This window comes from Dromiciops gliroides, chromosome 1 (assembly GCF_019393635.1).
Source record: "Dromiciops gliroides isolate mDroGli1 chromosome 1, mDroGli1.pri, whole genome shotgun sequence".
NCBI lineage: Eukaryota > Metazoa > Chordata > Mammalia > Microbiotheria > Microbiotheriidae > Dromiciops > Dromiciops gliroides.
In genome coordinates this window covers 575124839-575140107 of record NC_057861.1, presented here as the reverse complement: position 1 = coordinate 575140107, position 15269 = coordinate 575124839, and the positions used below count along the sequence as shown (strand labels likewise).

General features: G+C 37.6%; 1 protein-coding gene across 1 annotated transcript in view; it reads left to right on the top strand.

The window, feature by feature from the left end:
* CFAP95 (cilia and flagella associated protein 95) overlaps positions 1–15269 on the top strand; it is a 90056-nt gene that overhangs the window by 62614 nt on the left and 12173 nt on the right. Inside the window, exon 5 of the mRNA XM_043977767.1 lies at positions 4037–4094. Coding sequence (XP_043833702.1) covers positions 4037–4094 — 58 coding nt within the window. The remainder of the gene's footprint in view (positions 1–4036; positions 4095–15269) is intronic.

Below are 15269 nucleotides of genomic sequence, written 5' to 3'. Positions count from 1 at the left end.
CATTCATGATTCACCTTAAAATAGTAATTCTTGTCACTTACTTAAAAGAGGTGTAGTTAGAATACCTAGTGCTTTATATACATAGGGCTTTTACAAACACTTTTAGTCCATTCTGTAGTTGGAAGAATTCACCCGGATTGTTATAGTAAATGACTTTGTTTGGTATGTTCCCTGACCTGCTCTCTTTCTTTTGGACACAGCCTAGTTTGATAATTTTCTTCCCAAAAAGGCAACTGAACACAATACTTTAAATGTGATCCAACCAGGACAGAATACAGAAGACAGTTACTTTATAGCCTAGACACTATAAAGTATATGTCATATAATCTCTTAAACAGTAGTCTAGGTCTTTTTCATATAACCCAAATCCAGGTATGTCTATCACACCTTGTACTTGTACAGGAAATATTTTGAACCCAATAATAGGACTTTAAATTTCATTCCATTAGATTTAGCCCATTATTCTAATCTGCTGAGACCTTTATCAACACCACCTTCTCATCCAGCATACTAGCTTTGGGTCATTTGCATATCTGCAAACCTCTATCATCTGTGCCTTCATCCAAATATACATACATACATACATCTAAGTGTATGTATACACACACACACACACATATATATATATGTATATATATATTTGCCAAGTCATGGAAAAAATACTGAATGAGTTCCAGAAATATTTTATAAACAATGCCATACTTTCCATTTCAAAGAAATGGATACCAAGAAATTTTAAAATGCCATTATTATTTCCTTCCTCCTTAACAGTCAGAAACATTTGCACATAATTAAAATTAGGAGAGGAAGACATTGAGGTACTCTGCATTTAGCACTTGGTCAAAAACTTGGGGCACTCCATTACACTTACCTCTGTGTAATTTAAAATTCTAAATGTGGGTTCTAATCTGTCCCCCCAGTTTGGGGGGAAACTGAAATGACTGATAAACAAATTTACGTTTTTTAAGGATTTATCGAAAGATAGTAAAAGAAAGAGAAAGATTGAGAACAGATTTCCTATAACCTGGCAATGCTAGCTTTCCTAAACTCCCCTGTGAAGTCCTCTGCCACCATGCCAATCTCTCCAGCCAAAAGAGAGTGACCCCTCTACAAAGCCTCCACTTCCTTCTTCCTGTTCCCCTCCCAGAAATGAGAGGTTCTTCAAGCTGATTGGTTGTCTGGGCCTGAAGGTGGTCAAAGTTCAAAGTTGCTAGCTTCTGAGAACAATTACTTTCTTAAGTACCCTTAAGTACCAGTCAGATGTGCTTGTACTCTAGTAAGCAGTCAACAGCCTTATCTAATTCAATCAGTTTAAATCTCCAGGTGGGTCCCTGAGTATCTGCTAAATCCATTATCTTAACACACCTCTAAATTTAATATGTGGCTGTAATTAAGAATAACATGGCTTATTCTTTGGGTCTTTTCATTCAACTAGTTCTGAATAGCCCAACTATAATATTATCCAGCCTACATCTTGCCTTCTCCATAAAGATAGCATGAAACATTGATAGATGCTTTATTGAAATGTAAGCAGCTTATGTGTTTGCAATTCCCTTGAGTCTAAATCTAGTTGCTCTGTTCATAAAGAAAATTAGTTAAATTTGGATGAAGCATGCTGACATCCAGTGACCCTTGGTTTGCTCTTTAAAAGCTTGTGTATCTTCAAATCTGGCCTCAGACACTTAACACTTACTAGCTGTGTGACCCTGGGCAAGTCACTTAACCCCAGTTGCCTCACTAAAAAAAAAAAAGAAAGAAAAAAAAATCACAAAAATACAAACCAAATAAAAGCTTATGTATCTTCCCTCTAATAATATATTCTAGAATTTTACCAGGATTTGAAGTCAAGCTCAGTGTCTTAGAGCTTTGAAACTCTTGAAAACTGAGACATTTTCCCATTTCTAAATTTCTGGCACCTCTACTATTTGCCATAATTTTTTAAGATTCACTGACAGTGGCTCAACAATCACATTCAACCTGGGAGGTAAAACTTCCTGGACTGGTACCTTGAATTTGTCTAGGGTACTAGATGCTCTCTTGTCACATCTTCACTTACCTTTTTACATCTCCTTGACGACCATTTTTGTTGTATCTTTTCTAGTCTGAAGATCAATTTCTTTAGGAAACCACAAAAAAGCAAAATAAAAGTTGAGTGGTTCCTGCCTTCTCACTATAATCTGTTATTATTACCTGTCTCTCCAGATCAGGGGAATCAGAATCTAAGAGCTAGAAAGGACCTCAGAAACATCAGTTCTATTGCCTTTTTAGCCTTCTTTTCTGTAACATAGCCCCTCCCCTCCAAAATCCCCTTTTGGTGTCCATTTATCACCAGCCTAAGTTGATTCTGAGCTTTATTGCACTTGTTATCTGCAGTTACTTATCCTTTCTTCCATTTTCAATCATGGTGATGATGGAAATAATGACACATAAAACACTCTTACGTTTCAAATGGCATTCCTCACATTTCTGTGAAGATAAATAATGCAGTTTTTTTTTCTATTATGGATGAGTACACTGAGTCTCTGGAGGGGGTTAAGAAACCTGCCCATAGTCACATAGCTAGTAAGTATGTGATGAAGTATTTACTGTATGTCATTAAAGTTTAAGTTGGTCGTTGAGTTTCTTGTGTATTCTTATTAGTCTATTTAGGCAGCATCCATTCTCTTCTTCATTGGTATCATTGGTGTTTATAATATTAAAATGTCATTCTTGAAAACTTCCCATCTCTCTTGGGATGAAATCCTCCATGCCTTTTATGCCTTAGTGAATCGCATCAGAAAGTAATGTGATGTGCTTATGATATTGAGGAGACTATTTTTCTAAGGATGAGAACTTTACAGAACTGAAGATTTCTATGCCATTACCTTTTTAATATCACACAGTATATCTAGTTGGCATTTATAGCTCAAATATCACCAAAGCACCTATGCCTCATGTCAATCAATCTTTCTGTTAGATCATTAACCATGATATAGTTTCATTTGGCCCCCACACTTTTTGTTATCTATTCCCCTGTTACTCTATCATGATGATTGCTAATAGTAAGGTAGTGAAAACAATACTAGAATTGTACTTGGTGAAATCTCTGTTCAAATCCCAACTCAACCTATAACTAGCTATGTAGACATAGGCAAATCATACCCTTCCTGGGCCTCGGTTTCTTCCTCTTCAAAATGGCTGTAATAATATTTATTATAACTACCTCATAAGGTTGTCATAAGGATCACATGATATCACATATGCAAAGTGTTTTGCAAACCTGAATGTTCCATAGATGTTAGCTGTTGGGTGCAGATATCAATCAATACCAGTTTATATTTGCAGAACACTTCAGATTATTCAAAGTTCCTCCATGGGCATTGTCTTTTCTCATCCTTACAACTGTATAAGGGAAATAGGGAAGGTACTATTTTCCTTGTTTTAACATATAAAGAAACTGAGGCACAGATACAGATACCAATTCCTTTTATCTAAAAGTATTGAAGTATCACATGGGTATAGATAATTTATTAAACCAATTAACTGTCAAGTATTGGAGAGTGAATTTTGAAGAGGTGGGATATAGCATAGATAAGTTTTAATGGAGGCAGAGGTGTCAAAACTTTGGGATGTATGGCATTTAAATGTTTGGGGGCAGCAAGGGATAGTATTAGCATGGTGTCGGGAACATAGTGGGTACTTAGGAAGTTCCTGTTTGATTGAACTATAATAAGGGCTTCAGTATATGGGTAGGTTAAATTCTGTGGCAAAGGAGACTGTTATTGGGGAGACAGAAATGATGATAAGTTTTGCCCATTTCACAGTTTTGTTCAATGCCAGCCTTTGGTGGCAGTGCTGCTGCTGCTATGGTTTCATTGGTTTAGGGAACTTTTAGTGAGAAAACTTTATCAACCAATGCAGATCAACAATCATTCTTTGGCTTAACATAGAGAGACCTGGGGCAGTCATAGTTTAATGGACTCATCCCAAACTGACATGAAAAAAAATTATTTTTGTCTATTGTGTCTTTTCATGAATATTGTTTTATCAATTGTAGGCAATATATGACAACATATCGTGAAGAATATGTTCCTCCTTATGATTACTCAAAAGTTGTAAGTATGAGAGAAAAGAGCCCTATTAAGTGGTTTTAAAAATATATTTAAAATACATATTCCTGTCTAGACTAAATAATCAAGTATTGAAAGTAAGAAGGAACTGTTAGAAATGCTATATTTACATAGAGCCATTAGCATTGTGTCTATGGAAGTTACTAACAATGTTATAATTTTGAATAATTTGTAGATTACAAGGCAGAAAATATTTCAGTGCTTGAAGTGTACCAGCTACTTTCTTCCTTTCTTGTTTTACTGCCATTCAGAACTTAAAATTTTATAGCAAATGAGATATGTTTTAGCTTTCTTTCCATCTTTGCATCTACACATCTGTGCTACACATAAAAAGAAAGTTGCTATATCCAGTTTGGGGAAATGTGGATCTTAAAGGCTATCTTTTTTTTTTTTTTTTTGCGGGGCAGTAGGGGTTACGTGACTTGCCCAGGGTCACACAGCTAGTAAGTGTCAAGTGTCTGAGGCCGGATTTGAACTCAGGTACTCTGGAATCCAGGGCCGGTGCTTTATCCACTGCACCACCTAGCTGCCCCTCTTAAAGGCTATCTTAACCCTTGAATATACTTTGTATTTTTGGAAATACATACATACACACACACACACAAACACATATACATGAAAAGGGAATTTCAGTATTTGTTATTTCAACTTAAAACAGGGGCAGTGACGCTCGCTGCTCATTCTTCTGATCTTTAAGGTATTTGACTTCTCCATGATGTCAAGTTTATTTTATTATAAATTAAACATTCCCCCTGGCACCTTATCTCCCTGAGTTATATAAGCTACCTTGTAATGATGGGAGTTACACTTAATTCAGCTGTTAAATGGGGAACTCACAAAGTAGTGCGGCGGTCCAAGGCTGGTGGCCTAAGGTTTCGTTAGGCAAGTCAGGATTTGGACACATTACAGTTGCATTTAGGACTCAGGCAGGACTCGTTCTGATGGGCAAAAATTAAGACACATCACTTGGACAAAAGAAATTTCAGCCAGGGATATGTGAGCACCAGAGGGAGCTCCTAGTGAGTTTGTTGCTCTAACAGGGTATAAAGGCACCTGCTGCTCATTCATCCCTGTCATTCTTTTCTTATTCCTGGAGTTAAACCATATAAACTGTAAAAGGACCAGCTCCTTAGGAGAGTCCCTAAGGTCCAGCTCCTTGGCTGAGAGGAGAAGGTATAGAAGACTTGAATTAAGAAGTTTGGGAAGAATCACTCAGGGGAGTGGGACAGAGAATCAATTAGGAAGGAGTAAAAGAATTGTGTTGTTGAAGTGGGGACCCAGTTGAAGTTAGTTAATATAACTTTGCAATGGCTGGTTATGTTTTCTTCTAGTTCCATTTAGCAGTAAAAACCATATGAGTGTGAGCTACTGGAGTTCTCCATCTTCTAAAAGGAACAGCTAATGATTTTGTGACTTGTCTTTTTATAAAATTCAATTTTATTTTATTTTCAGTTCCAAATTCTTTCCCCTTCCCCTTCTCCTCTTCCACTCCTTGAGAAAGCAAGAAAAAGAAAACCCATTACAAATAAGTGTAGTAATTCAAAACAAAATTCTGTATTATCCATGTTCAAAAAAAAAAAGCAAGAAAAAGGAAGAGAAAGAAAAAAATAGACTTCAATCTGAACTGAGTTAATCAGTTCTCCATCTGGAGGTGGATAGCATGTTTCATCATTAGTCCTTTGAAATTGTTGTTGGCCAGAGTTACTACATCTTTCAAAGTTGATTATCTTTTCAATATTGCTGTTACTGTATAAATTCTTCTTCTGGTTCTTCTCACTTCGTTTTGCATTGGTACATACAAGTCTTCCCAGGTTTTTTAAAAACCATCTCCTTCATAATTTCTTATAGTATGACAGTAAGTATTCCATCACATTCATATATTATAACTTGCTGAGCCATTCCTTAAATAGATGGGCATCCCTTCAGTTTCCAATTCTTTTGTCATTACAAAAAGAACTGTTATAAAATTTTTGTATGTATGGGTTCTTTTCCTCTTTCTTGGATCTCTTTAGTATATTGACCTAATAGCAGTGTTCTTGGGTCAAAGGGCATACACAGTTTGGTAACTTGGCGGGGCATAGTTCCAATTTGCTTTGGATTAGTTTACAGCTTGTGGCCTATTTTAGTCATAATTTCATGGAGGATTTCTGACCAACAAAGATGAACTAGATACTGGGGTGAAAATGAGGGGAAGCTTAGTGGAAGTGGCAACTTAGTTTCAAAACAATGAGAGGAGAGAGACAAAGAGACAGAGAGAGACAGAGACAGAGAGAGACAGAGACAGAGAGAGAACTTTACATTTTATAAAGCACAATATATATATATAGATGATATAGATATATAGATATACATACAGGGCAGCTAGGTGGTACAGTAGATAGAGCACAGGCCTTGGATTCAGGAGGACCTGAATTCAAATCCAGCCTCAGACACTTGACACTTACTAGCTGTGTGACCCTGGGCAAGTCATTTAACCCTCATTGCCCTCCCCCCAAAAAGATATATATACACACGTGTGTATCTTTATCTATATCTATACCTCTATATCTTCCTTTGAACCTCAGATTAGCCTTATGAATTAATTGCTATTATTATCCTCATTTTATAGATGAGGAAACTGAGATTTGTAAAGGTTAAATTACTTGTCCAAGGTTATACAGTAATTATCAGATGCAGGATTCAGACCTGGATCCCACACTTTTTTTTAACGTTTTTAAAATTTTATTTATTTTATTCTGAACTTAAGAAATAAAACTAACATTTCAGTAACATAGTAGAATAGGAAAAAAGATGAGTGTACATGCAATCTCAAATCTATTATATACAACTTATTATTCCTTTAAAAATATAATAAATGTATCATGTAACTTTTCCCCTTTTTTCTTCTCTCTTTTCATGATGTGTGAATGTATAAATGCCTATAATAATGTGTTGGGAGTGCTTAGAATGAGTTGAGGATAATGAGAAATGCTAAGGAAAATAACCAAAAATGTCTTTATGGGTGTTTTCAAAGTAATATTGGGGGGAAATTAGAATTAAAAAAGGATAGGACAGCTGCTTAAGGTAGATGGGTGAGGATAATGGATGATGGAGAGGAGACAGAACTATTCAAATCTCACCCTTGCTCTGTTTTCTCTGCCAAGTGAATGGCTATTTTTTTTCTGGAAAATTTTAGAGCATATTCTGTGTCAGGTTTGGTTGGAATAAACAACCTCTGAACTCTCCTAGTTTATCCCTCTCCCTCATTACCTCTGGACTGGGCTAACGCCTTCAAATTGGTATCTCTGTTTTCAGTCTTCCCCCTCTTCAATTTCTCTTCCACATGGCTGCCAGATTGATATTCCCCTTTTTAAAAAGTATTTATTTTATTCCGAACTTAAATGAAACAAACATTTTCATAATACAGTAGAATAGTATTCAAGAATAATCCCTCCCCTCCCTCTTCTCCAAGGCAGCAAACAATCTGATATAGGCCACACATGTATGATCATGTAAAACATCACCATACTTGTCACTGTACAAGCAAGCTAAAATCAGGGAAAAAAAGTAAAAATGTGAAAAATAGCATGCTTCAGTCTGTTCCATCAATATCAGTTCTTTTTTTGGAGGTGGATAGTATGTTTTATCAATAGTCCTTTGAGATTGTCTTGTATCATTGTGCTGCTGAGAATAGTCAAGACATTCATAGTTCTTCGTCAAACAAAATTGCTGTTTCTGTGTACAGAGTTCTCTTGGTTCTTCTCACTTCCCAGTACATCATTTCATACATGTCTTTCCAAGCTTTTCTAAAGTCATCCTGCTTGTCATTTCTTATTGCACAATAATATTCTATCACCATCATATATCACAGTTTGTTTAGCCATTCCCCAGTTGATGGGCTTTGCTTTGATTTCCAATTCTTAGCCACCACAAAAAAGAGTTGCTATAAATAGTTTTGTACAAATAGGTCTTTTTCTCTTTTGGGGGATGTCTTTGGGATATAAACCTAGCAGTGGTATTGCTGGATCCATGGGTATGCATAATTCTATAGCCCTTTGGACATAGTTCCAAATTGTTCTCCAGAATGGTTGGATCTTTTCACAACTCCACCAACAGTGGATTAGCATCCCAACTTTCCCACATCCCATCCAACAACCAATATTTTCCTTTTTTGTTATATTTGCCACTCTGATAGGTGTGAGGTGATGCTAATCTCTGTATCATTCTAATTTTTTAGCATATGTGCTGCCGAAGCGAGCACTAGTGCATTTTTAATATGATATTGATGGCTTTGATTTCTGCCTGTTCAAATCCTTTGACCATTTATCAATTGGGGAATGACTTGTATTTTTATAAATTTGATGCAGTTCTTTATATATTTGAGATATGAGGTCTTTATCAGAGATATTTGTTTTGAAAATTCTTTCCCAGTTTTCTACTTCCCTTGCAATCTTGGTTACATTAGTTTTGTTTTTGCAAAAGCTTTTAAATTTTATATAATCAAAATGATCTATTTTACATTTAATTTTATTCTCTATATTTTCTTTGGTCCTAAATTCTTCCCCTGTTCATAAATCTGACCAACAGACAATTCCATACTCTCTTAATTTTCTTATGGTATCATCCTTTATGTGTAAATCATGTACCCATTTTGATCTTATTTTAGTATATGGTGTGAGATGTTGGTCTATACCTAATTTCTGCCATACTGTTTTCCAGTTTTCCCATCAGTTTTTGTTATATAATGAGTTTTTGTTCCAAAAGCTTGGATCTTTGGGTTTATCATATTACAGTAGTCATTAACTATAGTATAGTTTCTATCTATTCTCTTCCACTGATCTACCTCTCTTATTTCTTATCCAGTACCAGATTGTTTTGATAATTACCACTTTATAATACAGTTTGAGATCTGGTACTGCTAGACCACCTTCTATTGTGTTTTTTAAATTTGATATTCCTAAAGAACACAGGTCTGACTATGGCCCTTCTCTGCTTAAAAAGCTTCAGTAGCTTCCAATTGAAGTAGCTCAAAAGAAACATGAGATGTGCAAATTTAGAGAATCCATCCTAAATGTTCACATGGACTATTTGTATCTAACCTATGGTAGAGCATTCTGAGCTTGTATTGAATTGATCAGCCACAGTGGGATACACGGTAGCTTGACTCTAACATAGTGATGTCATCTTGGTCCTTTTCGAGATCGAAGGACAACAACCAGCCTTCAGTTACCTCTAGAATAAAACACATATTCCTCTGTTTGACATTTAAAGCCCTATCTTTCCAGACTGAGTTTATGTTACTCTCTATTACACATGCTAATCTCTATCAAAATTAGCCAACTTGCTCTTCACTGTATATATAATCTACCTCTGGGCCTTTGCCTCTCACACTTAGAATTCTGGTCTTTTTATTCTCTTACTCCAAATCCCTAGTTCCCTCCAAGTACCACCTCATGAGGCCTTTTCTGATCCCCCCTTTCCCATTTGTCAATGCTCCCTTGTGAAATCACTTTATATTTATCTGTGTACATGCCATTTTCCCTCAGAATGTAAAATCTTGGGAAGCAGGTAACATTTCATTTTTATTTTTTGTATTCTTAGCACCTAGGACAGTGTCTGGCACATGATAGGTACTTAATAAATGTTTATTCAAATGAATTCCACCCCTGAGATATATGACCTATGAGAATAGACTTGCTGATTTTTTCCTTTAGCCCACATCAACTGCTAAAGTATGTAAAGTGAGTGGAAGAGCAGCTGAAATTGTGGAGATGTGAATATGTATAGGAAAATGAACCTGTCCCTTCCTTTCACCTGCATGCATATTTCTACTCTGAAGGTTCTGAGTACATGGAAATACTGGAAGCCCAAAGTCAATCATTGTCTTAGAGTTTTTGTTGCCAATAGTTTTAGTTATTAGCAATGGGCATGAGAAGAGTCCTATGGGCTAGGATTGCACATCAAAGATGGGTGAGGGTTCTGCCCATTCCCAGTAGGAAAATAATAGTTATTTATGTCTGTTTTATACTGCTGCATTTAAAATTTGGGGGGTACCTTTGTCAAGTTGTTTACACCTTCTTAGGGTTACATTTCAGTGTGTGAGTGGTAGGTAAGTCTCAGAGAAGCTTGCAGCAACTCATTTGTGACAATCATGTTTTTCCCTACCATCTCCCTCAGTGAGTTTTGATTGGTCTGTAGCTGATGTACCTCCATAAAAATAAGCCAGAAGAAAGTTGAATTTCCTTGTTCCCTTCCAACTCCAGTGTTTTATGCATTTCATGATTAGACCTGATACTGCTTGGGAGGCAGGACACAGGGTGCATCTGAGAGGGGGTCTGAGGTGCAATGCAGATATAGTCTTAGATGAGTTTATCTAATTCATCAAAATTAACCTCAGTCTGATGACAAACATCAGAGGCAGTTATCAAAAGAGTAATAGGTATCTTTATGACAGATTGTCACATTAGCTGAGTTAGTCAAGTTCTGAATGCTATCACCACACCATCTCTCACAAGAGCTATCATCTTCCCTATGTTGTGAGAGTGCCAACACTATTTGATTTATATCAATAAACAGTTATAAAGTACCTACTATGTGCCAGGTACCGTGCTAGGTGTTTGGATACAAAGATCCTCAAGGATTGCCCTTAAGGATCTTATGTTCTTTTATCTTTTCTCTCCTTTGTTTCTGCCCAGTGGGAAAAGACTAGTTATCAGTAGCATGTTATTGACTCTTCTGAAGGGTTACCTTTTCTAGCCCCTGCCTGTCTTTTTGGCCCAATGAAAAGGAATCTAGGGTGTCAGGGTCTGTTTTATTACAACCCCTGCTCTGGGGTGAGATAGACTATGGAGGAAGAGCTTTCCTATGATAAGGGGACAATGTTTTCTTCTGCCATTTGTTGGAGCAGTAAGTTCATTGGGATCTATTAGAGATATTTTTCTTTTTTAATTTTATATTTGTATTCTTTCACAGTGAGTCTCCTCCCATCTTTTACATTTTTTACTTAGGCTCTAAGAGTCTCATGAACTTAGCATCTTTTATTTTTAGCAGTAGTTTTGTCTTGGCAGATCATACCCAGCAGTTCACAATCTTATGGGTCCACTGAAAACAAGAGGGTAATTTATTAAGCATACAGAATTAAATCATACATTAATCATGTAGGAGAAATCTTAGCTCAAAGACAAATACACAAATCATTGTTCATCAAAATAGCAATTAGTTCAATTAGAGAACCACTTTACATAGGGAGCTTAGCTTAACAATTTCTAATAGTGATTCAGAACCCAAAAGGGAGATGAGGTTTAAGGTAAATGAGGGTTAAGGCTCATGAGTGGGAGAATATATATATATATATATATATATATATATATATATATATATATATATATATATATATATATATATATATATACACATATACATACACACACACACACATATATGTATGTATGTATATATTGACTAGAAAGGAAAGCCACTACATGCAGGAATTACCCCTTATAGATTAGATATAGTTGTAAACATATCCTTCTGAGGGTCCAGTTGGGCTATTCTTGCTGCACAACCTTAAAGTAGCTAGGCAGAAAAAGCAAAAGAATCTTTGAAGCTTCTAGCTCTCAGAAAGAATAAGAATTGTGTGAAGGGAAGAGAGAATAGATGATCTCTATAGTCTTCTCCAAGCTAGACCAAAAAGAACCCACAAACAAATAAAGCCACCCTTCCCATATGACTCTGCCTCTCATTTTTCAAATGATAGAAATACCTAGATATTTTTGGTACTTCATTCTTTCTCGGGATAGGGTTATATAGCAATGTCCTTTGTCCTTACATAGCTATTTCTGTACCACCTTAGATTTGCAAACATTTGTTTTTTCTACATAAGCAAGATGCACAAAAGATCATTATAGATGTAACTTTATACAAAGATCTATAGAGGCTAAGTATCCATAGATCAGAAGAACCTAACATCAGGGAAAGAAAGAAGGTCTATGTTGTAGAGACCCTGCCAGATTCTGTACTGTGATTTTCACATTGACATCAATCAACAAGTGTTTATTAAGCACTTATATTGTGCCAGAAACTATGCTAAGTTCCAAAGATACAAATAAAACAATTTAAAAATACACCTTGACCTCAAGGAGATTATATTTCATTAGAAGAGACTTTTTATGTGCTTAAAGATGCAAATACAAGATACATATATGAGATTAGATAGTGTAAAATATTTTAGCTAATTTAGGGCCTAATTTGACGGGGGTGGGGGGGGGTGCCTAATCTGGGGGCTGTTGACTGGCTGTCTATCTGACTGCTATTAATTTCCTAAACCAATCTGTTAGGGCCTTTTAAAAATTTTTCCACACTGCTCAGCTCCCAAAATGATAAGCAAAATATTAAGAAACCTCTTCCAATTTAAAAGCAGAGGGTTTATTTATGAGATACAATTTAAAATTAAGAATACAAGAAAATAAAATGTACAACCTGAGTGCTTTCCTGTGTGTCTCTCTGCTGCTGCTGCTTCTGCTTAATCTTTGCCACGCCCACAACTTTCTTAGCGTCTCCATACCAACTGACCTTCTTCTAGCGTCCCCCCTTTCTGTCTAACTTCCCTCTCTGCACTGCCGCTGAACCCTGAAAAGCCCCTTACTCCTTAAGGCTCCTTCCTCTGTCTGTCTGCCCCCTCAGCGTCTCTACCTTTCCTGTATCGTAGCCCTTTCTTGCTTTCTCCATCCTCCTGTACCGTCTTCCCCAGTATATATCTTCCTTCTCTCCCAAACCTTGGGCTCCCTGTGCCCCCACACATGCCAAGTTAATCTGCCAGTCACGCTATTGCTGGGGCCGGGCAGGGTTCTCGAGTGTCCCGTGCGTATCACACCCAGGGCTCCAGGGGTCGTGCCCCCTGCTGCGTGCCTGGGACCTCTGCACGGGCTACAAGCCCGGGATCTCTGGGATAGATCCCCTCAGAACAGAGGGAGCTGAGGCTTTTTTCCCCCAGCTGTCTGACCTGGGGTCCCATAAAGCCCACGGGGCTTTTTGGCTCAGTTGAAGTGGAGGGGGAGGGGCACCAGCCCCTCTTACACAGAAAAAACCCCTGAGGGCCTAAGGCTTTTTAATCTCAGCCCAAAGGCAGGGTCCCCAAATCAAAATTAATTCCCACAATAGATGGTGACCTTAGAGGAGAAAGCCCTTGCATCTGGGAATATCTCCTTCAAAAGGTGGTGCTTGATATAATTTTGTTTTAAATCATCATTAATCCTGGGTAGAATCTCATGCCAGAACTGTCAGTTCATGCAGTATGTCTTTATGCTATCCAAAGGTTGTGAGTTGTCCTCCTCTTAAGGTAGGCTAAAGGAGGCAGCTAGGTGGCACAGTGGATAAAGCACCGGCCTTGGATTCAGAAGTGATGTAGGAGGCAAAAAAGGATTAAGAGAAAAACCTAAGACCCAAGCTCTAATACAGATATTAGCTCTAAAAGGGAGTCAGATCCCAGTTAATGGATAAGTTATGTTAGGTTCTCATACCCATAGTGATCAACATCCATAACGGACCAGAGTGGGTCAGGTCAAAATAACAATAAAGGAAAAAGGCAATCTATGGAAATTCTAATGAAAAATGATTATATTTTGAAACTAACCATGGGAATCAGAAAGAGACATGCACATAAAAGGCCAAATTTGTCCCCAGATTCACCTTATGACGTGTAAACCCCCAAAACACACCTCCACTGAAAAAGGCACCCGCCTCGGGGGTTGGCTTAGGACCCCCAGGAACTCCAAATTAGGATAAGCCCTCCCTTATAACACCCCTAGGTGGAGAATATTATTTTTATTTATTTATTTTTTTTTTGGTGAGGCAACTGGGGTTAAGTGACTTGCCCAGGGTCACACAGCTAGTAAGTGTTAAGTGTCTAAGGTCAGATTTGAACTCAGGTCCTCCTGAATCCAGGGCCAGTGCTCTATCCACTGCGCCACCTAGCTGCCCCATGTGGAGAATATTATAATGAGTAGAACAGGCCCTCCCTTGTACCTCCCCAAGGTAGAGATTATTATAATGAGACTGATAATCAATTTATCCATACTTTCCTTTCCTTTCCTTATTTGAGAGATACCTTTCCAATATTCTGGTTCTCTCCCTGTGGTCACTCACAGTATTGCAATAAAATTTGGGAAACTGAGTTGCTGAGTCTTGTAATTCTTTTGGGATGACTCACGATCAATTTGCCCCCAAATTCCATCCCACATAAGAAGGACCTGAGTTCAAATCCGACCTCAGTCACTTGACACTTACTAGCTGTGTGACCCTGGGCAAGTCATTTAACCCTCATTGCCCTGCAAAAAAAAAAAAAAAGTAGGCTAAAAATGGCACTGCCTTTGTGAGGCTAATTCTCCAGTCTTCTCATAGGTTCTGTGTGTCTACCTAGGACCAATTCATTAGTCAGATGATCCCCTTAGCATTGTAAAGTAGCTCCTGGTATTGCAAAGCTCAGAAGCTAGGAATACCCAAAGATGGGAACAGAGGACAGGGTTTTTATGGGGTAACAGAACAAAAAGGGAACCAAAAGATTGCTCCAGAGTGACATATAGCTACTTAATGTAAATGAACCTTTGACAAAAGAAATAATAGAAATGCCCCTAAGTTAAGGATAGGTGTTACTGACTCTGAATAGAAACTACTTAATGTAGGTGGACCCTTTTTACATAAGGACAAGTTGCTTGGGGGAAGGTCCATAAGTCCATCAAGAGTCTGGAAATGACAAAGACAGGCAGCCCCAGGCAATTCATTTGTCTGGGAAAGAGGGGACTGGGTGGGGAATCAGTTCTCAGTAAATTTTGTAGTTTTCACAGTTTATCTTTCATGAGCACTTTCTTAAGCAGTATGACACTGGGCCCTTTCTGGTGTTGCTTAGACCTTTACCTAAGCCTCCCTTCCGTATTGATTAGTACTATCTTGACTTCAGACTATCTGGCCTATTCTCAATTTCCTTCCATAACCATGGCCTGCATTGAATCCTATCATTTGCCCACACAGCTGAATCTACACTTGGTTTAAACATCATCCCTTCCCCAACTCCCTTTTCTTGAATCAATTAAGGGTGAAGTATAAGGCCCCAGTTGTATTCTTCTGTCCCCATGGCTAACAGCAGGTCAAAGGAAGGACCTGAGAAGTACAAAGCTGACTGAAATT